Here is a 23,820-nt window from a genome sequence, read left to right as displayed (position 1 = left end):
AAAATGTAGCAGCATTCTGAGCATACACCTTTATTTGCATTTGAAGGAATGGCTTCAGAGCTGTTCTGTGCTCTTGCTGTAATACAAGGTGGTATAAAGATCATGCCCCACTCCTGGCACTTTGTGGGAGGTGCAGGTGCTCCAAGGGGAAGCCACCACTCCATTGTGTACCCCCATGGCTGGGAGAGGCAGGGCTCACCAGCCTGTGAAAGAGCACATAAGGGATAATATGATAATGCACAGCAGATATTAATGTGCATTGACACACAATCATCTGCGTACGTCAGGGCATTACAGCATGAAAGAGCAAGTGCAGAGACCTTGGAGAGCAACACGCTTTTGCACCTTTTTCTCCCATGAATTTTTTTCCCCTTTTTGTTATTTAAAAATAAGATTTCCTTCTCCCTGGCCCCCCATTTAGCCAAAGTCATGCCCTAGTAGTAAACAGAGCAGTGCCTTCATGACGACCTATTTATTCGCAATAAAAAGCTGATTGGCCTAATGCACAATCAAGAAAGGAGTGACATTTATTGCTTCAGTTTTATGATGCTGTGAACTGAGCAAGATTTGGAGCCTTCAGGGGGCAGGAGATCACCAGCAATGAATTGTATTTATACCTTTTCCAATTTCCTACTAACATTTTAGCAATAAATAGACTGTGTTGTTATTGAGTTTTATGTAAGTATGTTTACGAAAGCAGGAATACAACTTTGTAGCTCAGAATTACATGTGTTGGCTAAATAGATCAGCAGAGAGAATAACTATGTAAAGCACTGGGAAAGCACCTTCCAATTTATTATCAAATGTCTTAATAGAATGCTTCATGTCTTCCATCCCACTTTATGTTAACTATTAAATTAAAACTGCATCCATTGCAGAAGGTCGGAAGCTCCTTCACACACCCATGTTGGAACATCAAGGCGACTATTTGTTCACACGTCTAAGCCATTAAAAATACATCCCATGCATTAAATATGAGCCTGAGGAAAACTCAGTAGGAGCTGACACGTAGGGTTGACCTCAGCTCTCACAGCCGGTGCAGGGTGGAAAGTGTCCCTTCCCCACAGCGTCCATCTCCTGCCCTGGGCCTTTCCCATGAGCAAATCACGGCTAAAAGCCTGTGTGAGATGTGTCCAGACATACAGACTTAATTGCTGTGTCAACCTGTCCATTTTGTAATGAAGCTCTCCCATGTGAAGAAGCTTGGGTGCCCCAGGGATGCCTGTCCTTGTGGTGCATACCTTTGCAGGTGGATTCCACTGCTCTGTGTCCCAGATGGTTACTCTCATCTCATTAGTTTGCTGGCAAGGACATGTCATTGATATGGTACGTTTCATTCATTTGTACATCTTCCTTTCCCTGGAAGTAGTACTTTTCCTTCTGCCTTGCTCCCATAAGCAGTCAGCCACTGTGGTCATCATGAAACAGCAAGAGAAGAGGCAGCATCCCCAGCTGGTAATAATACCTGGTTTTGTACAGCAGCTTTCATCTATGGACCTGAATGCTCTGAGGAAAAAGAGGATTACTACTGCTCTCTCCTTCTTCCACGTGCAGCACTTTGCCCCAGTCCCAGGCTCATACCTATGGGCAAGGATCTCATTTCCCCGCTGTTCAGGATGACATCAGGTTATCTTGCTTTATTTCGTCCTGTGCAGGAGGTGCAAACAATGCCTGAAGGAAAGCCTGGAAGTATCCTCCTAAAATTTCATTAAATCGCTAGACTGGATTTTATTTTGTAATTCAAGTCAGTTTACCAAGCTGGAGAGCCTGGAGTCGGCAGTCAATTCAGATGATGCTGCCTCAGGCAGGTCTTCTCATAAGTGGGAGGCACACATTTGAGGACACAGAGCAGCTGATGGTGAGAGGTAGTCTGATTTTGCATGTGTGGAGGGAGTCTTTGCAAAGAAGAGTTATTTTACCTCTGTTTTCTCCTCACTAGTTTTAGGAGGGTCACTCCTAATCCTTGCTTTCCCCACCACCGGTGGAGAGCTAACATGTTGCATGGGATGGGGCTTGCAGCACACTGGTCTTCACTAGCCAGAAGGCCATCATCCCTTTACTCTCACTGATAAATGAGTCCACCTCCCACTTGCAGAAGTAGCTTAACAAATTAACCAGAAATCTGCCATTGGTCCTAACTGGTGCTGCAGTTCTTCATGAGCAGACCCAGCCTTCCTGTATGGCAAGGTTCATGTAGGACCTACAGCTGGATGGTGTCCCCTGCTTCCCACCAGACTATTCCCACTGGCTGTTGCAGGCCAGAGTGAAATGCTGGGATTTATGTGGACGATCCTCACTCTTCTGCTGGCTTCGAGATAGGAGCAAACAATATCAGGATAAAATGTTTGTGAAGGACAGACTCAAATGTTTACAAGAGGAGAGAAACAGCAAGGCTTTGTTTTAGCACAGGCTTTAGAAACGTGAAGGACATCAAGTGTAGGCAAACCATAAAAAGCCATTTATTTGATTCTATGTGCTTTAAATAAACTTCACACAATAGATACCTGCAGATACTCGAATTGGCATATGAACACAATTAGAATTTTCTTCTCTAGTCACACAGCTAGCATGAGGATTTTCCCATTGCTCTTCAAACCCAGTCATCAGCCTTGTAATTCTCTATTTTCTCTGCTTGGTTTTAAAGCATCCAGCCTAGCAAAGACTCTTTTACATAACTTAACTCCTTTAAATAGGAATGATATTTAAAGAAAGAAATAAAATGAGACATTTATTTTGCCTTAAAGGTGTTAGCATACAATTCACTGTACTGCTGAGGGCACTAGAGGTATAGGAAAGCCAGATGAAGGTCGCATTATAATTGGTGCTTTGAATTGTAAGAAGGAAGCAAAGGTGAAGTTTGTGATGTTTTTTGTCAAGAACTCAGTAAAGAATGTTATAGGGAAAAAATGAAAGGAGAATTAGGAATCAAGTTGCAGTGTCTTGCACAGCAGATTAAAGCAGTTTTCATGAGCTGCAGTCACCAGCCTTGAAAACAGGTGGAGCATGGAAACAGCTCCTCACCCGAGCTGGTCTGGCTCAGGGAAGGATTGATTAGATCAAGTCTCAGCAGCTGAACACCAGCAGCACAACAAAGCTGATGGAAAGGGGGAAAAAAGTATTTTCAGCCCCAATAGCCTTCTTTAATGAAAATCACGCATATATGGTCAGTTTGAGCCATATTTTTGGGTTCCTCAGCAGTGGTAAATTCTCCCTTGGCTGGAGCCTCAGGTGGTGCCTTCTGCAGCATTGGCTCCAGAGTCTCTCTTGCAGGGAAGCATGCAGCACCTGGGTGGCTCTCCTCATGGCTATAAGGCGAGGTGGCTCTGGGAGCAGTCCATTAAACTGTTTTGAAACAACCTCCGGGAGCTGTCATAACAAACGTGCTCTGAAAATCCATACATATTTCTAAGCATTGCCAGTCACTCCCAGCTATTAAGAAGCAGCAGTACGGCAGCTGTATGGTGATTGCCCTAGCTCCTGGCTCTGCACTCCAACTAGACTCTGACAGCATGTTGCATTTGGTATGCAAGGAAAGGCATCGATAAATATATTCACCACTTTAGTGCATTTTAGCTTGACATATGTCCAGTAAACAGTATTTTGCTCTCTTGATGTCAAAAATCCCCCCAAAATCACCTGATTATTCAGTGCTTCCTTCTGTTACGATGCTTTGGGGTCCTTCAAATCATTTTCATTATGCATTACATAATAATAAAAATCTCTATGCAGTATGCTGATAATTCCGTGCATGGTCTCTGTGATTTCTGATTGTTTGAATAACAGGATGCTATTGAAATGCCATGCCAAAGCGTTGCATCACCCTGCGAGAATCAAGCTTTTCTCCTTTTACTCCTGGTGAAGATAAACATTTGAACAGCTGAAATAGGTAAAATATCCTAGGGAAACCACTACGAAAAGCAGGCATGTTAAAGCCCTTCTTGCAGAAGCTGGGATACAAAGGACAAAAAGGAAAAATAAATTAGATAAATAAATAACATTGAATGGAAGGCACTCAAAATAAGCTGTTCTTTTTCTTCTCATGATCTTAAAGCAGAAGAGAAGCACTTGCAGGCCCGGGAAAGAAATATTGAGTGCTATTTTTGTGCTGCTGTTATAAAATATGTATTGTTTATTGTTCTGCACTGCAGCTAAAGTTTTGCATCAACCTCAAAAATACTGCAAAGTTTGTTTTGAAGGAGACATGCAGCGTTGCTGTTCTTTAATGATGTTCTTAAGAGTGCAGTAGTAGGATTTCAACCTTCTTACAAGCACAGGAAGGTTGTAGGGTATGATTCATAGAAAGTGTAAAATACGGTGTGCCTGTGTTCATTATGAATATATTTTGTATATGCTATTTTATATATATGTATGTATATATATATATATATATGTATGTATGTGTACCTGGTGTTCAACTGTATGCTAAGCCAGGCAATGATGCCGGGCAGTCTTGTCTCCTGGCTGGAGGCATTGTTGGGTGCCATCCTCTTGGGCTGTGCTCCACACATTGCAGAGGCCACTGTGAGTTACCTGAGCTTGACCACCCTACCAAAAGTCCCTTTTGACTCCGTATTGAGGGTGCCAGGACTTTACACTAAAACTTACCTCTCTGTAAAATGGGTGTAACAGTACCAAGTTGTTGTTCCTATAGGGCTGTATGAGAATACTGTAAAGCTTAATGGTGTACTTGTAAATGGCTTTGAGGTGCAGAGGAAGAAGCTGGCATTTATGTGTTCTTTTTGAGACTGATGCTGAAATGGAGGTGCATGCAAGCCCTCTGGACCAGTCCATTTTAGCTGTCTGTGTGTGCAGGCAGCTTTGAGGATAACTGATGTGATGCGGAGGTGAGCAGGAGAGGTGACCAGTCACTCCCCAATAAAGGGGTGTTGCAAGCAGTGTGTTTTAACAAGGCGCAATGCCACAGGCACACAAACTGTCTGAATGGGCTAACTGAGCTCCCAGAGGCTGGGTCTGCCCAGCCTGGTTAACCTTGAAGGTCCCTGCTTAGAGCTAGTTCAAGTATCTCTGCATGGTGTTATGTTGAGACATACAAAACATACCCAAAGCTGCCTGGGTAAATGAGCGCTCCCACCAGCCTCCTGACACGTGGCTGAACTGCAGTACAATGCATGTTCAAACGCTGAGGCGTAATGCTCAGCCTGGCTTCATTTCAACTTGCCTGCTGGTAATGTCAACAAAGATGCCCTGTGTACCAGAAAGAAAAACCTTGCAGGAATCCAAATGATAGAGAAGGCATTTGGGACAGATTGCCAGGCACTTTATGCAGACATATATTGCCAGGTTTGCTTCAAGTGTGCATTTAATGTCCTCCTTGGTGGGGCAGGGGGCTTGGAGAGGACCATACCAACATCTGACCAGAAATCTTGAGTTTCTGATCACAGTTTTCTACTTGGAGCAGAGGAAGATAAGAAATGTCTCTGGTGGAAATATAAATGTACAACAACTGTGTTTTTATTAATACACTGTTTTATGGTAAAGGGAATGCTTTGGGTTTATTTATGCTGCAAAATGTTGTTTTGGTTTTTTTTCCTTTGTTTTTTTATTTTTATTTTGTTTTTTTTTTCCTTTGGTTTTTTATTTTTATTTTTTCCTTTGTTTTTTTTTTTTATTTTTATTTTTGCCTGGAGAAAATCTACAACGTTTAAGTGATTGCAGAATGGAACATCACTTTCCCTGTAAAATAGTGCTCTCTGAGACATGGTGGGATCTCACACTTGACCAAATTAGCATATGCGCTCAAATATCAGAGCTCTGACTAGTAAAAATAACACTAGATTTGCATTTTCACATTTTTAGCTCTCGCTTCCCTGTCTGGTTTTATGCCTTTTTTTCTTGACTGACAATTCTCTTTGTGGCAGATTTATTGCTGTTCTGCTGTTTGGACCCTATAATCAACTAGACACTTGGCTGAAGATGTTAGTCATTTCATTAAGTACTTCGTTGCAGATATCTCAGACACAATTTTCTGTTGCTCTGGTTCCAAAATGCAAATGACCCATGGCCAGCAAAGTCTGCATATGAATCTTTAATAAACAGAGGTAGTACCAACAATGCTCTCAGGTTTCCAAACTGCAGAGGGCTAATTAAAAGATGTTGAATAGGGAAGAACTGCCATCACCATCTCGCTCTGACAAAAATGCGCCTGCATCTGTTCCCAGTAAAACTGCTCTTCTAGAAGCATTGTCTCATTTATCCTCCTTCCTTCCCATCAGAGCTACACATGAAACCTTCTTCATGCTATGTGCAGATACTGCATAGTAATTTAAAATAAAGAACATTTTTCAGTAATACATTGCTGAAAACAAAGACTGAATGTTGTCTTAGGAGTAAAGATAAAGCATGGATTGGGGTTCTTTTTATCGTCACTGTGTCACTAATGATTATACTTTATTCATGAACTAAGGAAATATAATTATAGCACTTCCCTACACATCATAGGCAAAGAACCATTCTCTCATTTTATTGAGATGCCTCCTTAAAACGCAGCTCTTCCCTCCAGGGACAGTTCTTCATAGCCTTGAATCCTCTCTTCAGCAGCATGCTCTCTGCAGGCAAAGGTACACACTGTGCCCAGAAAATAATACCATATGTTCTCTGCAGAAGAGTGGGCAGTTAGGAGCCTGTGTACTCACCGGTGTACTCACCCGTGCCTGGTTTATTGACCCCATTAATTTTTACAGAGCCTGGTTCAACAGAAAGCCAAGTTGGCTGCTCCAGCTTGGCCAAGCAGCCTGGTGCAGCACATTGTCATCACTGCTGGGACATAGACCTCTCCGAAGTCTGAAGAGAGCATCTTTTCATGGTCAGGATCTGTGCAGGAAATAACTACTGGTCTAGTTTGCACTCTTATTTCCCTAACAGGGAAGGGGAGAAGTGTGTTACACACATGGAATAGTGACAGCCTCTCCTGATAGGCACATTGGTTCCCTTGTGCTGTTTAGTGCATTTAAGTTACTGCCCTGATGGAAGCTCAAAGACTGAAGTGCAACAACTTGCACCCCACAGGTCAATAGTGAGGCACAAAGAGGTGCCTGTCAGCATCTTACCTGCCTCATGAAGCCTTATGGGCTCTTCCAGCATGTTAGCTGCAGAGCTGCACTTCTGTATGCAGACACCCTCCAGTTCTGCCTGGATGCGATGTTCTCTTGTGAGGGTCCAGGAATGTCACCAAGCAGTTGCTGCAGGATGTGCCATGGGGAATTAGCCTGAAATCCCATGAGGAGGTGCACAGGTCTGCCCGTAGGACAGTCATTTTAGTTTGGTTTGTTTTTTTTTGCTTTCTTCATCCCCATAATAACTAACTGGATTCCTGGATATTCAGCTCCTCCAAGATTTTCATCACATGACATGAAATGGAATAAAATAAAACATATAAAAGAAGTGGAATTCATCAGAGACTATCATAATGACCTGCAAGAATAGACATAAGAAAGTGAGCCTTGTTTAATGGTTGTTTACAGTGACAGCCCAAATTTTAATCAATTAACATATGAGCCCATTACTTGAAAGACGCAATGGACCTGTGGGACAGCATTCAGTATTTCTTCCTTCCTCAGGGGAACTGCAAGGTATTGGCTGACATCTTGGAAGCATTCCTTCTTCACTGATGCTTTTAAAGCTGCTTTTCTGACTGCAGAAGGCATAGTTAAGCCTTGCACATGCATTTTGTGTGTGCTCTTGGGTATAGTTTCATCCTGTGACCCCATAGGAGACCTCATTGACCTTCTCACAGCTTCTTGAGCCCGAGAAAAGCTCAGTCAGCCTTTATATTGCCAAGCTTTCTTCAGTGCTACAATTAGGAACAGAGAAACCACATAGATTTATTGATATAACTATAATCAGAAGTCATAGCCAGGATGATAAAATGGTCAAATGATCAAATTACTTAAAATTAGAGGCATACTGAAGTGCCTCAGGGACCACAAAGCTGCAGGCAGGCAGCCGGCCAGCTATGTGGCAGTGGGATGCATGCTGCCAGCCCCATGCAGGCAGGGGGACCAAGGGAGAGCCCCAGGGCTGGTGCAGCCAACAGCCAAAAGGGGTGAGGCCTCTCCAATTTTGTCACTTGTGAAAGATGACAAGGCAGAGCCTGGGCAGATCCAGGTTGCATGGTGAGTGTGAGAGGGAAGTGCCAGTGCTGCATGCTAGCTAGAAGCAGAATGGTATTTCTGGGCATGAGAAATGCTGGGGCAAGTCTCCCTTTGGGGTATGGGATTCCTGTGTCCCCTAGGATCTGAAGTCTTGAACACCATTAGGATTCTTGCCAAATGTGCACCCTGGGAGCCAAGCAGGGATGTCACAGTTTGGTTCCGCTCATTGAATAGGAGACGCTCCCACTTCTGCATTTTATAACGCTTTGAGAAGTGAAGGTACTTTTACCTATGGCTTCAGGATTTCATTCAGTCAAATACATTAAGTGTTGTTCATTTTGTATTTATTACCACCAGTACATCCTGCTTAAGGGTGATGTATGGTACAAAAAAATCTTCATTATGAGGGTGCTGAGGCGCTGGCACAGATTGCTCAGAGAAGCTGTGGCTGCCCCATCCCTGGCAGTGCTCAAGTCCAGGCTGGACAGGGCTTGGAGCAACCTGCTCTAGTGGAAGGTGTCCCTGCCCACGACAGGAGATTGGAATTGGATGAGCTTCAAGGTCCTTTCCAACACAAAACATTCTGTGGTTCTATGATTCTATGCTCTGTGGCCCTGTATGCTTGGCCATGCACCTTTGGAGTAAATGCCCCACCTCTTTCTCTGTAATTTACTTTCCTGGAATTTGGGGGCATGGTTGAAATAGCAGACTGCTTGTTCCTCTTGTTTGAAAAAAAAATGTGTTTGTATATACTGTCATTTTACCTGATAAAACGAGCACTATAAAATAAAGAGTCAGCAACCCAAGCACATTAATCTCCGATGCAATCCTACCTTTAGCATTTCCTGACATATATTTGATGTTGACTTAATTGTACAGCCTTAAAGTAGGATTTGAGTATAAAAGTGCAAAAAAATAGGAAAGTGCAGATGCAAGCTAGAAGCTGTCCCCTGAAAACTGTGCAAGCAGTGGATGATGCACAGATCCCTGCAGCAAGGAGATTGAGGTGACAAGTTTACTGTAGCATTTTTTCCCCACCCATCTAGTCATCCCTGAACATCAGGCTTCACACAGGAGATCTGTTGAGACTTGAGCGTACAGTGTCATCCTGAGATTGTCCCTTTCTGTTCTCGTACACAAGCAATCTGACATCAGCACAAGCAATGCGTGGTTCATGGTGCTCATGTGGTACGTCCTTTAATGTAGCATGAAGCTACAGAGATCTTGCTTGGAAAGAAAAGTTGGTCTCACGGATAACATTTTAGAATGGAGTTGGGAAAAATCTTGGCTCTCTTCTCACTTTTACTGAAAGAGGTCAGAGAAGTCATTTTGGAACCTTGCTCTTTGAAAGGTATCAAAAGATGCAAATAAATGCCTAATGGACTCTGCAATGGTCTTTGAAATCAGCGGGAGATAGGTCTTTGAGATTTTGAAAATCCCACACAAAGTATTTGCATGCATCTTTAAGCATCTAAACACCTTTAAAAATATGTCTCTTAAATGCCTAACTCTGAGCATAGGTTCCTGTGTCCCACAGGCATTTCTGAAATAGCATCCAAAGTTGCTTAGATTTCCCCTAAAGAGCACCCTTTTGTTTTAATTTTCTCGTTGACTTAATTTCCTCATGACTTGAGACATAATATATATTAACCTACACTCATTTTTTGTAGCAAAATGTGGAGAAGTTAAGCTGTTTCTGAGCTGGTTTATTACAAAAAAAGGAGCATATGGCTGATTGTGTCCCATCTGAAATGCAAAAGGTGGAGCTACGTGGAGAGAATTGCTATTACTTGAGCAGTAAATGTTTCTTAATGAAGTGAGCTTGACTGAGGTGGGAAGCTGGAAATGACTGCAGGAAGAAATTACAGCAGTGAATATTTTGGTGGAGCAGAGCATTCTTGGCCCACTTATAAGGAGGTTCTTAGGAAATCAACTGGAATTTTCTTCTTATATGTTCAACAATGTGGGGAAATTGTTGCACAGGGAGCTAGGATCTTTTCTGCCCCTTGTTATGAAATCATGTAATTTAATTTATAACCACAGCTTTTCACTGCTGGCCTCTTTTTGAGCTGAAGTTTTCTGTATTTTGTGAACTTTTGGGGAAAATAGACTTACCCAATGTAATGAAAATCTAAAAGAAAGACGAATACTGATTCCACTAAATTTTATCATGTTGGGCACTTTAGTAGAGGCCAGAGGCCAAAGGGGGTGATGAAGAAATCTGACCCATCTAATTTCCTGGATGCTTTCCTCTTCCCACCAAAGTTTTTCTCTTGTGTGTATCCCTCTACACTTCCAATGGTCGAAGGTGTCCAAATGTCTGCTGCGACATGGGAGGTGAAATGACTTTCCAGCTCTTTCCTAAATCAAGCAATGAGGCTAGAGGCTGACATTTCCATTACTTAACTTTCCAATAGGAGAGCTGTGGAGTCAGTGCTGTGAGGTTCAGTACAACCAGTGGGCTGCAGAGCCTCAGTCACATTCCTTTGCCTTAAATGTCAGAAGGAGCCAGGAAGAGTTTAGGTAGCAGCATGTGCACAATTATGTGCTTAGAAGAGCTGAAGCAGCTGCCAGGTTAGACCTCTGGCTTTGTCCCCAAGCAGGATTCCATGGGTGTTAATGTAACCATTGCAGAAGCTGAGCTGTCTATGACACAGTTGGGGGACAGAAGATTAGCATGCCTTTCCCTTGCCAATGACCAAGGATGCTTAACATTGCTAATGATAATGAAATAGGAGAAACGTAAAGAAAAGAGGCTGCAGCCTCCTGATGATGGAAGTAATTGGTTTTCTCCATCTTATGAGCAATGATAAGTCTTGCTGGCATCAAGATGTGTTCACATTAGTGTGTTATTTCGGATCTGGACCAGACTTTTGAATTGAATACCCCACTGTGCTTTGGCTCAGGGCAGCTCAGGAGCTCATGAGTTGGGTCAGTGGGCTCTGGAGATGTTCCTAAGGTCCCTGAGGACAGAGCCAGCACTGCCCTACCTGTGCTTTCCCACACTGCTCCTGGCTATGGGAGCCTTCACCCCACACAGAGCATGTCACCAAGTTGTGAGCAGGCACTGACCTTGCTGGGGGACACCTGGGTAAGGCTTTTTGGTTGCTGAGTTATTCAAATGTTTCAGAAAGGGCTTGTTCACAAAGTCCCTCCTAAGACAGCATTCCGCTGGTTTTAATACTGAGTATTCTCAACATGTCCAGGAAGCTACTCAGTGGGAGATCCCACCATCCTAGGCACAGGGAGAGTACAATCTACTTTGCTGCTGTCAGTCTTGGCAGGTGGCTTTATCCTAGTAGGGGGAGATGAGGCTTCAGTATCACATCTTTTATAATCAGAGTGCCTACAGGTGCTGTAATTATTATGAGAACTAAACCATAAATCAATAGGAAACCACATTTATACATTGTTACATGTGGTGGGCAGCACCTCAGTGGAAGTGAATTTTGTGGCATCTTTAATTGCAAGAGGGCATAGCAGCTTGAATTATCTGCCTATCTGCTCGAGTGTTCTTTGTTTACAAGAAATTACAAGCGGCAATGCTGTGACATAGTTTTCCATGCATAGCACTCTTCTTTATCTTTTGTTTTACCTGTTTTCTCTTTCTGTGCCTCTTGCCTCTTCCTGCATCTCATTTCCATCCAGAAACACAAATGACCTCTTGACAGAACTTTCCATTTTCATTCAATTGATTTGCATTGTGCAGTCAGGAAAATACAAACACTTTTATTTCTGAGATGTATTTGTGATGTCATGAAAAAACTTTCTCATATTAGCCTCTTCTTTTTTTCTCTTACTTTATCTTTTCAGGTGTGTGTGCAACATTGACTGTTCTCAAACCAACTTCAATCCTCTTTGTGCTTCCGATGGGAAATCTTATGATAATGCATGTCAAATCAAAGAGGCATCATGCCAGAAGCAGGAGAAAATTGAAGTCATGTCTTTGGGTCGATGTCAAGGTAACTCTCATAACAAAACTCATTTCAAAGAATGTTTTCAATTTTTGTTCAGGGAAAAAAAAAAGAACCAGGGCTGGCTTCTTATTTGGCACTTCTTACACTTCCATTAGACTCTCGCAATTTATATTGTAGAGCGCAGGCTGCAGGAGAGGGCATAACCCTCCTCAGCACAGATGCCAAGCAAGGCATGAGGAGTGGCATGTGTAACCCTTCCCACACCATGCCTGCAGCAGCAGCGGACTGTCCAGCCCTGCATTGGTTTCAAAATCAGGCACCTGTACTCCGCCCACAGCTCTGTCCTCCAGGTAGGAGTTGGAGCAGGACAGCAGGAGGGCCCCTCAGATACGTTTTGCCTCCCTTTAAATGGAGCAGCACAAAGCAACCTCAGGAGGCCAAAGACATGCTCCTAAACAGACTGTTGCTTGTTTCTGTGCTGGGCCCACGAGATGCCAATAGCAGCTCAAGACCCACTGTGATTCTCCATGAATGCCATGTGTGTCAGTGCCCAGCTCATGGGCTGCTACATCACCTGTAACCTTTGAGTTGACTGCAAAACTCTATTTTGTTCTAAAATAAAAGTGAAGAAAATTTGCCTTTAAATAGCTCCTGTAAATAGAGTGTCTGCTAAGGCTCAGACTTTTAATAGCTTTTTTCCCCTTAGCTTCTCACCAATAAATCCTCAGTACATCTTCTTACAAAGCCATACTATACAGGTGTATTAAACACATTCTAGTTTATTCTTATCTCTTTAAATTTAACCACCCTATGTGGCAGTTCATTTCACAGTACATATTAAAACTCCCCAATTACTTAAAATACAGCAGAAATTACAACTCCTGTTTCATACCGATATATTTATCCCAGCTGCAATCTGTTATCACATATTGTTATAAAAAAAAAATGTGTTTTCTTAATGGAAGATGTTTCATGTTTCATTCCAAAAAGCCACATCCTGCTGTTTTCACCTGGCAGATGCAGGGGAGCCTTGCAGTGAGCAGCGATACTGTGCATGCAAGTGAAGCCACGTTTGCTTGGACACTGGTGGCTGGGACATAGTTTGTATCAAGTATAGGCCCCCCAAACAATTTAACACATTTCTTTTCACACAGATAATACTACAACAACTACAAAATCGGAAGATGGGCATTACGCAAGAACAGATTATGCAGGTATGCTTCCTATTCTGTGGGAATCACAATTTGTGGGAACTGTGTGTCTTGTTTCCTCTGCTAAACTGAGGTGTCCTTGTCTTCTAGGGTGGTTTTCTTGGTTTACTTTTTGAAGTAAAACAACACTGTCTCTGCTTTACTCTTTGTTTTGCTGGAAACTCTCTTCCTTCTTAATAAACAGGCTTCTTCCATTTATGTCAATGTACAGATATCATGGCCATAAAACAGTTCTGACAGTGGAAATAAGTGTTGTAAATTATTTGCCAGAATTAGCAGACATTATTGAAAATTGTTGAATCAGTGCACTGGAGCATGCATATTTTTGTCATGATATACAGGTTTCAGAAAGTGCAAATCCGGAGCATAGCCAGCTGTGATACCGTGAAACGTTGCCTTTATAGATTGTATTACCTGTCGGTGCTTAACTATGAAGTTAATAATGTTCTTAAAATGTGGGAGTTTTTTAAGTGATAAATGGTTTTAATTTATTTAGAAGCTACAATAAAATATAATGGCTGAATAGACTTATATGGCATTTGAAATTAAAACCATGTAAATACTAGAGAGATTTGGGAGATATTTTTTACATCCTTTGCCTGGGATGATTGATTTAGACGTTAAATGTATGTGCGTGCACGTGTATGCATGCAGATATTCACAGCTCACACTGAGAATTAAAGCCTTTGGGAAGGTATTGTGAAAATGGGTCAGGTGATGCGTTCCTTGCTTCAGTTTGTTATATTTTTGTGCTTTGAAAGTATTTAGAGAGAGTAGCTCTCTAGGTTTATCTGAGCAGATTGCTGCATGGCTTAGGTGAAATCCACCTGAAGGTTTCACAGGTCTTAACGCTTCTTACCTGCAGAGTCCTCAGACAGTAGTTAATTCAGCTGGTCATCTCTTGCAAGGGCCCTTTGTGCATTACATCCTTGTGTTAATAGATTAGAAACAGCCATTAGAAATGGCTGTTCTGTTCCTACTTAAAAATGGGGAGTGATGATTAAAACATAGAGCTATGAATAAATGATGTCTCGGTGAGGCAGAGGAGTGCTAGGTGTTGGGGGTGGCTGCAGCACGAAGCAGAGAGGGTAGAAATCTCTATGGAAAGTAAACATTGAGATTCATTTCCAAAAGATCAAAGATGAGCAATGGCTCAGGTGTTTCCTGCTGCCAAGGAGTCCTTTCATGGGTGAAGAGATAGTCATGCAAAGAGAGAAAGTCTTCAGTCTCTTTGCCCCAAACCCTTGATTAATCTCAGCTTTTCTCTGGGAGGCAGCTGTCACTTGTCTCAAAAGGCTGGAAGGGCTGAGGCTGTGTCCTGTGATGGGCAGGAGATACAGACCCACATCACTTAGAAAGGAGAAAGCACATTTAAGCATGAAGCAACTGAGTTGGAGCAAGAAGGGAGGAAAAGCAGGAGGGGGAGGAGGAGGAGATCACAGCTATGACAAGAGAAAGCCAAGCCATGGGTCACAGAGGAAGAGGCGCACAGAAGGCACCTTCAGCTCAAGTGGGCAGGAGGAAAAGAACAGCTCTTGCTTAGGAGATGATATTTCAGCCTACGCTTGAGAGGAGAGGTGGTGGGTAGAAGAAAAAAAATTGATTGCAGAAAAACACTGTCAGGGGTTGGATGTCGAGCAAGGAACACAAGAGGGAACTGGTTTATTAGGCAGGGGGGAGGTATGGCAAAGAGGAGCAGATCTGCAGTGGAGATGGGTTCTGAGCGTGGAGGGATCAGAAGGAGTGTCGGAACAGATAGCCAGTGAGAGGTGATGGGGCGCTGTGGAGAAGAAACAGCACCTCACTGCTCTAGAGCCATGGAGTGATGGAGACATCCTAAACAAGCAGTAAGGCTCAGCAGATAGCTCTGGCACAGAAAGGCACCATGATTGCACTTTAGCAGGCAGAAGCTTGAGGCTTCTGCTATGCTTCAGGGACCAGTGGGGAGCTTCAAGGAGAGCGAATGTGCCCTCTGGGTGGGTCTTGTCAGGTACCATACATTGATTTAACCGCAGTCACTTGCACTGGCTGATGTCTTTTTACGCACCTAACTATTATTCTTACCTAGCTTTTTCATTTTTGTATACAGTGTCGGCATGTAGGGTGAAAGGTGCAAGTTCATGCAGGGCAATCCACATGACTCCACTGCCCCCACATATTTGTGCCATAACCCTGCCAGGAGGCCCTAGGGAAAAGGGACCACTTTATTAAAAACCTGTAACAACTCCAGCCTTTTGGAAATAGTGAAAAGAAAGACATCAATATAAAACTGGGGCTCAGGGAACATTCAGGCTTCAGCGCTTTCCAGGCAGGAAGCTCCATGCCATCCTCACACTCTTTCAAGTGCAGAAACATTTGATGATGGCTATTACAGGAATGTGGTATGTGCTAATTTTTTCCCACCTTCATATCCCTCATAAGGGAAATACTGCCCTGACCATGGGGAGCTTTGTGTGAAAAAGCAGCAGCTCCTCAGCTGTTGTGCATCTAAAGCAATTTCCCCAAGCCTGCACCTTCCCATAGAATACCTTTGTTCTCTTATCATTTAATGGCATTAAAAATTGCAGAGACCATAAGCACTCCATGCTTTTAAAAACATTGACTCGTATGGACTGACTTTCCCAGGGGAGAAAATAGCAGTGGGCATAATTGATGTTGTCAATTATGCTAATGCAACAGTGCCAAATGCTCTTTGCAGAGACGATGGTAGCTGCGCGGTGCAGGTTTTTCCATCAGCACCCCCGCACGCTCGACGTGGGGTCCCAGGAAGGCAGCAGCTTTGGGAACAGCCACAAGTCCCAACACCCAGCTGACTTTTCTCATCTAGAAATATTCAGACCGTCTGTTCCATCAGTGTCTTTGCTCCCTGCTGTTCCTTCAAGCCCGTTGATACTTGCAAATAATACACAAATCTTACAGTTTGAAGAACCAAGAGTACGTGTTCCTTTGGAGCGTAAATCTCTGCAGTAAGCTTACGTCACCTTCATTTTTTAAAGGCTCTTTACACAGTCAAGATTTGTCTGATAGTGGAAATACCTGATTAATATCAGAGACACCCAAAAAGGATGTCCCATTTTCTAACAAAGCAAACATGGGGAAGGTGAGCCATAAGTGGCCCTTCTCTGATGGTGGTCATTTCTGCAGGTTCACCATGGCTTGTGCCGTGGCTGCTTGTGCAATACATGTAATCACAGTGTCTGTAGAGTGATGTGTTTGTGTGTCTCTCTCTGCTGTTCTGGCCTCTTTTTTTTCTGAGACCCCGAAGTATTTATCAGACTTGGGGGGATTTTCACGTTTTTCAACAACTAACATTGTTGATGTTGATCAAGTTTGTGAAATAAGATTTAGTTTTAGTCAATAAATGAATGGGTGGGATTTTTCCCTCAAATCTGATAGAAATACAGTTTATCTGTCAATTTCCATGAAAGAGCATTTTTAAACATTTTAAGTGTAATGTATGTTTTGGAATGTAGTGTCACAGCTGAAAGTCCTGTGATAGATGTTTTTATGAACTTCCCCTTTATATGCACACAAAAGTTGACTGTTTTGGTGGCATTTTTGCATTCAGAGTCTCGGCAAATCAAGGAGTTTTCATCTTGTTTATTTACTTGCATATTTATTTTTATTCTTCAATATTTATGTTCCCTTCTTAAGATTTTATATGACCAATTATCCCCCTAACTGATTTTATCCTTTCTCATTATCAAATTACTGAGTTTTTTCAAGTCACTTGGAGCACTATAAGGAATAAGTCAGAATGGATGAGCTATATTTCAGTGTTATATATTCATGAAAATTGTCAGCAAAGACACTGACAAATTTGATAGACCTATTCAATAATATCATCTTTGAGGCCAGACAAACCTCCCTGTATGAGCATTGATTAGATCAAGTCTCAGCAGCTGAACACCAGCAGCACAACAAAGCTGATGGAAAGGGGGAAAAAAGTATTTTCAGCCCCAATAGCCTTCTTTAATGAAAATCACACATATATGGTCAGTTTGAGCCATATTTTTGGGTTCCTCAGCAGTGGTAAATTCTCCCTTGGCTGGAGCCTCAGGTGGTGCCTTCTGCAGCATTGGCTCCAGAGTCTCTCTTGCAGGCAGTGCCATGGACAGTCTTGCTGATGCTGATGCTGTGCCCAGGAAATGCTAACAAACACAAAATGCTGCACGTATGCTCACGGCTGCTCTGTTCAGTCTCTTCCCCCTGGTTTCCCATGGGATTTCAAATCTTCGTGACAGTCTTGGATCTCTTTCAGGCCACTTCCTGGCACAGGGGCCTTCCTGGCACTACTGGAGGTGCTCAGGCAAGTAATCCAGCAGATGGCTGTGTTGCCCAAGCAAATAGAACACTCCACCAAAAAGGGCAAAATCCATCTGCGTCAATGCATCATCTTCCCTTGGCTAGGCCAGGGCTGGGGGATGAAGGCAGCAACAGCCATCACAGATTCCCCCTTCCAGGGATAAAGGGTCTCTTCAGAAGTCCAAGAGTCTTGGACTCCAAGATAAATACAACATAATGTTTACATTTGAGAAAAGAAAACCATCCTAAAACTTTACCAAAACCCACCACTCTGCGTCATTAATTTCTAATCCCTTTAAACAGGATGACAAGCCATGCCTATCAAGGAAAATAGGGAGAACTGACAGCAGTGCACTGACCCAGCACATGTGAGAAGCACTGAGCTGTGATGCATCCCTTTCTTCATGGGCTTGATACAGAGCCCACTGAATTCAGTCACAGTTGTCTTTATTGTCTGTAATAGGCCTGGAGAGTGGCCAGGAATCAGAACAGCAGTGCTGGATTTCTATAGAGAGTGACTATTTCATTTCCCTTCAACCTCATCCCCCACCAGGAATAAAATATGAGAACTTCAGACTAGATTCCTCCTCCAGATTATAACATTTTTAAGTAGGTTAAGGTTTGAGTGTAAACCAGTTGACATTGACCCTATAAATTAAATCTTGTGTCTACTATCATGTAAGCCATTTCCTAAACTGGTAAAGAATAATAAAGCCCCAGAGCTTAGCTATGTGATATAAACTATCATGCAGTTTTCTCTGCCTTTGTGAACCAGGCTTTCCTTTCTTCTTAATGGAATTAGCAAGTGAGACATAGAGCTGAGCACCGTGCATCCATCACAGCTAGAGAGAAACCATTTCTCATCTGCAGCTTTGTAAAAAGGCTGGGGAAATTACATCCTTGCATATGCAGATTTGCTTGGCTTTCGCTTCTGCAGACTCAGAGTCAGAGGTTGTCACACTAAACAAATAGATTATTTAGGAAGTGTTCCTGGTTTTCCATCAAATCACTTAAGAATTGAAAAAAAAACCCCACATTTTAATATTTTGACAGCTGTGTGGCAGCATGAATGCTGTTTAGCTGCGGCCTCCACCTGCGCTCACACACATAGGCATGCACACTCCTGGAATAACACAGTTGATACATAGCTTTAAAAGATGTAAAGCCTTAAATGTTGCTGCAGTTGTTATTGGCATTTACAAATGAAAGGTTTTGTGAAAATATACGTGAGGTTTATGTACAGTGGAAGTCCACAAACAGCTGGAGATGAGCTTACAAAACAAAGAAGAACCAGCGCAGATTGTATTTCAGGCTGATGAGGGCGTCTCACTCAAGAGATGTAACCATGTTATGCGCCACATCCCTGGATGTCCTTTAAGATGTCTGGTGGTTTGGAAATGTAGAAGTTCTTTACTGTGAAGGTGGTGAGGCACTGGAACAGTTGCCCAAAGAAGTGGTAAATGCTCCATCCCTGGCAGTGTTCAAGCTGGGTTGGAGGGAGCCTTGGGTGACATGGTCTAGTGTGTGGTGTCCCTTGCTATGGCACAGGGGTTGGAACTAGATGATCTTAAGGTCCTTTCCAACCCTGACTATTCTATGATTCCATGTGTACAAATAGCTGAAGTCTTGGGCATATGAACACAAAATGATCTAAGTGCAGAGCCAGCCTCCACTTAGAAAATAATTCCCTAAAAGAGTTAGGTCCAAAAGCATTTTGGCCTTGTTTTGCCTACCTAATCCTGGCTCTCCTGATAGAAAAGCTTTCCAAAAGTAGAACAGAGGAAATGTCTCAGCTCATTGCATGCAACCTGGAGGCTTCCAAAATAAAACCAAGGTTTACCATTGCAGAAAGTAGGATAGTGTTTATTCGACAGTAGTAACTCTGTGTAGCTTAGTTTAATTTACAGGGTACTAAAAAACACAGATAAGAAAACCATTCCTATTCTGGGATTCTTCTGAGTGATTTTCAAAGGGAAGAGAGAGATCACCATATGCTGATAGCACAGTGGTCTGCAGCCATTCTGCTGGCTTGCAGCTCCTCTACTTTTGTTGATATTCAGGAGACATTTTAAGAAGCAGAGGTAGAGGCCAGCTGGTAGGTTAATAAATCTTACTGTCACCTACTTCTGAACCAAAGTCTGAGTACCCAGCAGTGTCAGTCCCAACTACTCGCTTGGCCCCCAAACCTTCACTTGTCCTGCATTCTTTCTTAGATGAAAAATTGCAGCTGCTGCTTTTTGTAATTTAACTTCTGGTTTTCAAAAGGTGGAGTAAAGAAAGTCCCACTCCAGCATTTTTCTGTGCCATTATGGGGAGTGGATGCTTTATTCCTAAAATACGAATAACCGAGGCATTAATACAATGGCCTAGCAATGGGTGCTGCAGCAGAGGCTACCCCAAGTGTTCTTCTTACACTCTCAAATTTATCTTTAGACCCTGCGTGGCTCCATCTTACTGAAATCTACTTAATTATTTTGGAACAGGAGATGGACACACTACTGTAGAGGTCATATAATAGCCTCACAAACAGGTCTATGCCAGGAAGGAAGCTGCAGCACTCTGGAGCGCCATGCGGTGTGATTTAACAGCACTTACTCATAACAGTCTTCTCCTGAGGAGCATGCAAAATCAAAACAGGCTTATGGAGATTTTAAAAACAAGCTATAAGAAGAGAGAAATATTGCTCATTTAATCTGCCAGCCTCAAGAGAATGCCTCACTTTTTATGAGAGTTCTCCTCTAACTTTGAACCACATGTGCTAAGCTTGGTAAAATGTGCCTTATTTTTTTGAGTTTCTGGGGTTTTGTGGTTTTATAATGAGAGAAATTGTGCCTTTTCATTACTTATGATTTCCCAGTGTCATGCTCATGGAACCTGTAATTGTTAGCATTAAAACTTAAATTAGGTCTCAGGTGAACTGCTAGGCATCTTTTTACCTAGAGTGATGTAGCACAAGGCAAAAGAGCATTTCCATTTGTGCTTTTAAAGCTTAGCCCTTAATTTAGCCACTAATGAATGTGAATCAAAAGTTGCAAATTCATTTGTGCTTTCTTCCCATAATAAACAAATTCAGTAATATTGTAAGTGAACATCATAAGGAAAGCAAGCTATTTGATTTGCGTAGAAGCTCAATAGCCTGAAGATTCGGTATGTCCAGGCTAAGAATTTGATCTGTAGGAAATAAACAGGAAAAGCAAGTACCAATGTGTAACACCAATATTGACATGGGGAGCTTAAAAAATACAAAATTAGACCAAGCTATTTTATTGTTGTCAGCATCCCTGAAGTATTTAAATCCTGGAAATTAATTCAGGTGTAAAGCTTTGTCAAGATGAGGGTGTAATGCAAGTGTATTTTTCCATCTAGGGTTTCCATCAGAACTGTGTGAAGTTCACAAAACTTGCTTCAAACATTGGCTCCCACTTCTTCTGCTTCACTAAGACTATGTACCTTACTGGTTGTTTTTCCCCTTACACTATCATATAAGCAGTCTTCTGTGATATTTTGTTCTGTTAAAAGTTATGGATAAAAACAGAAACTATAATATCTGTGATATTTTGTTCTGTTAAAAGTTATGGATAAAAACAGAAACTAAGTGTAATAGAGATGAGCAGACCAGCATTTACATAGGCATTTCTACAGATTTTTCCATTTGTTTCCCAGTCCATAAACACATTATCATTTACATATATTTTAACATATTTGGAGCATAGAAACCCATCTTCCTGAACAAGTCTGATTTTTTTCAGTACCCATGGATGGTTTTATCTTCTGCTCACTATTTGTGTTTTGATAAGAATGAATAAGCTCAACAAAGGTAGAACCTGCAGAAAGAAAAAGACAATTTTGTGCTGACACATAGAAAAAAGACATTTTGTGCTGACACCCTAAAACTCAACACAACTTGAATTGTGTCTGATTTCTCAAGTTGTCTTTAACCAGATGCCTTCGTTTTAAATAGGACCTTTAATGGCAAGGGGTACCCAGAAGAAATGAATGTAGCACCCATGGCTGGGTTTCACAGTGTCAGCTGTGGTTCTGATTTAGGTATCGGTCTGTAACTCCTAACACTTCATCCATGTGCCAGGAAGATGGTAGATACCAACTGTCTTTGTCCTTTTGACATCTTCATGAAGGCATTTCCCTCTTCATAGCATCTTCTTTTCATTCTCAACCCTTCTGCCTTCTCCACAGGAAAGGAAAGTAAAAAACAGTATTTGAGACAAGTCTTTGTATTTGAGTTGATCTTCCCCAAGGAATAGGCTGGGAAAATTAATCGTACTTTCTGGATATGGGGAGGAACTTCTCTCACCCTTGGTTCCACCCTTCCCCTGGGCTACAGGCACTTTGATTAGCTCAAGGGTTGTCCTTGAAGGATGCTGTTTGAGAGGAAGCACAGCTGTTTGCCATCCACAACACCAGCTTGAATTAGTTAATGTATATTAAGGAGTACCACCGTGTATTTTTATGCCTAGCTGCCCTATTTTAAGTCTGGTTCCTGTAAATCTGCTGTTGGGAATTGCAGAGCCTTCCCAAGAATTTGAGAGTTAAAGTTGTAATGAGATGTTAGAATATCCGTTTTCAGTAAACACCAACATTTAAATATTTGTGTTTGATCTAGTCTGAAATGTAAAAAAAAAAAATTGAAATATTCATAGAACTGAATTTCTTCAGAATTTTGTTTCATGGGATGTTTTGGCATTCTTTCTGAAATGTTAGATATCAAAATACCATGAGATGAAAGCCTATGACAGTTGTAATAAATAAGTTGTATAGTAAGAAAACTTGCTACTTAGAGCTGACTGAAACATCATCTTTTCTAGAAGGAGTATCATCATGTCAAATTGCAATACAAACACAAGATAATTTGATCATTTAGACACATGAAATGGTAACCTGATCCTTAAGAAAACAAAGGCTTTCACCTAGACTCAGGGAGTATAAATGCATCTGGTAGAATGAAAAGAAATATGGTTGGGGAAGAAACAAAAGAGGGAGTATATTTACTTTTGATAGACCTTCAGAATTAGACCACATGGAAACAAGTAGTAATTTTTGCCTAGTTTAATAGACTTTAGTAAAGGAAGTAAAGACAGACTAATATCTTGCCACATCTGTTTCACTTTGCTGATGGTTTCACTTCTTTTCATTGAATACATCTGCTAAAATCTGCATCTTGTACTGATCAAGCAATGGAACATAACTATTCTTTTTGTATTTCTTAATAGTGTATGAGACACAAACCACTACTGACAGAAATTTGTCACTTAAATAAAATGGAAAATGGCTTATAGGAGATGTAGTGTTTTGAATCAGCTATGCCTTCTCCCATACTTCTGTCCATAGAAGTTTTTTTCTGCACATGGAAGAAACATCCTTGGCAGTTTGAGGTGTACATCTGTACCAGCAAGCAAGTGGAAGCGCTCTTAATAAGTCAGGTTGGAAAAGCAGCATTTTCCTGCTCAAGAAGGTGACTTCTTACACACTTGAGCTACCATTTTACCATGTACCCATGAGCATGAAGTTAGTGTGAAACTCTCTTCCTGGAAATACAACAGCTGTAAACAAACGGTGCTATTACAGAACCAGTGGCCATGCGTTTCAGAAGGTTATCAGCACTGAATTGAAATGTACTTCTTTGCCTACTGCTGTTATCACCAGCCTTAGCCATTTTAGTCAGCATTACATAATAGCAAAATATTTTTCAGGAGGAAAAAAAAAAGAAAAGCACATTAAAACCCTCCCTATGGTTTTAATCTCCCTGTTTTATTTTATCTGTGGTTTAAAGCTGTGTCAGGTGTAGATCAAAAGCACCCCCCTCCCTGGAGTATTTCATTTACAATTTCATCTAATAATGGAAGCGTACTTCCATCTAGCTAGGACAGGGAAGGATTAAATAAAAAGCACTGTTCAAGTAGCACAAGTCTAGCCTGTCCCTGTGCTCTGCAAATGAAGTAGTCATGGAAGGGCTTGTTATTAGTCTATAATATCAAAACTGATAAACTATTAGTGTTTTGTCAGGCATGATATATGCTAAACATTTCCCTCTGCAGATTGCCTTGACAAGAACTGTGACTGTTTTTAGACACATCTGGCACTGAGGATTTTTTTCCATCTTGCATTTCAGTGATTTAAAGGGCCTTGGCTGGGCAGAAGGATGTCAGCTGTTTGGTTTAAAATACTGTTATAAGAGTGAAAAAGATTTAAAGGGGCAGTAGGTAAAATTCTGGCCTCGCTGAAGCTAGTGGGGGGAATGGCCATTGAGTTTAATGGCTT

General features: G+C 41.9%; 1 protein-coding gene across 3 annotated transcripts in view; it reads left to right on the top strand.

The window, feature by feature from the left end:
• TMEFF2 (transmembrane protein with EGF like and two follistatin like domains 2) overlaps positions 1-23,820 on the top strand; it is a 128,317-nt gene that overhangs the window by 83,983 nt on the left and 20,514 nt on the right. For all 3 annotated transcript variants that reach the window (XM_034065579.1, XM_031045865.2, XM_034065578.1), the window contains 2 exons: positions 11,925-12,073; positions 13,183-13,242. In XM_034065579.1, coding sequence (XP_033921470.1) covers positions 11,925-12,073; positions 13,183-13,242 — 209 coding nt within the window. The remainder of the gene's footprint in view (positions 1-11,924; positions 12,074-13,182; positions 13,243-23,820) is intronic.

The sequence above is a fragment of the Melopsittacus undulatus genome, chromosome 8, assembly GCF_012275295.1.
Source record: "Melopsittacus undulatus isolate bMelUnd1 chromosome 8, bMelUnd1.mat.Z, whole genome shotgun sequence".
In the NCBI taxonomy this organism is placed as follows: Eukaryota; Metazoa; Chordata; class Aves; order Psittaciformes; family Psittaculidae; genus Melopsittacus; species Melopsittacus undulatus.
Note: the sequence above shows the minus strand (reverse complement) of the source record. Positions and strands in the feature narration are given on the sequence as shown.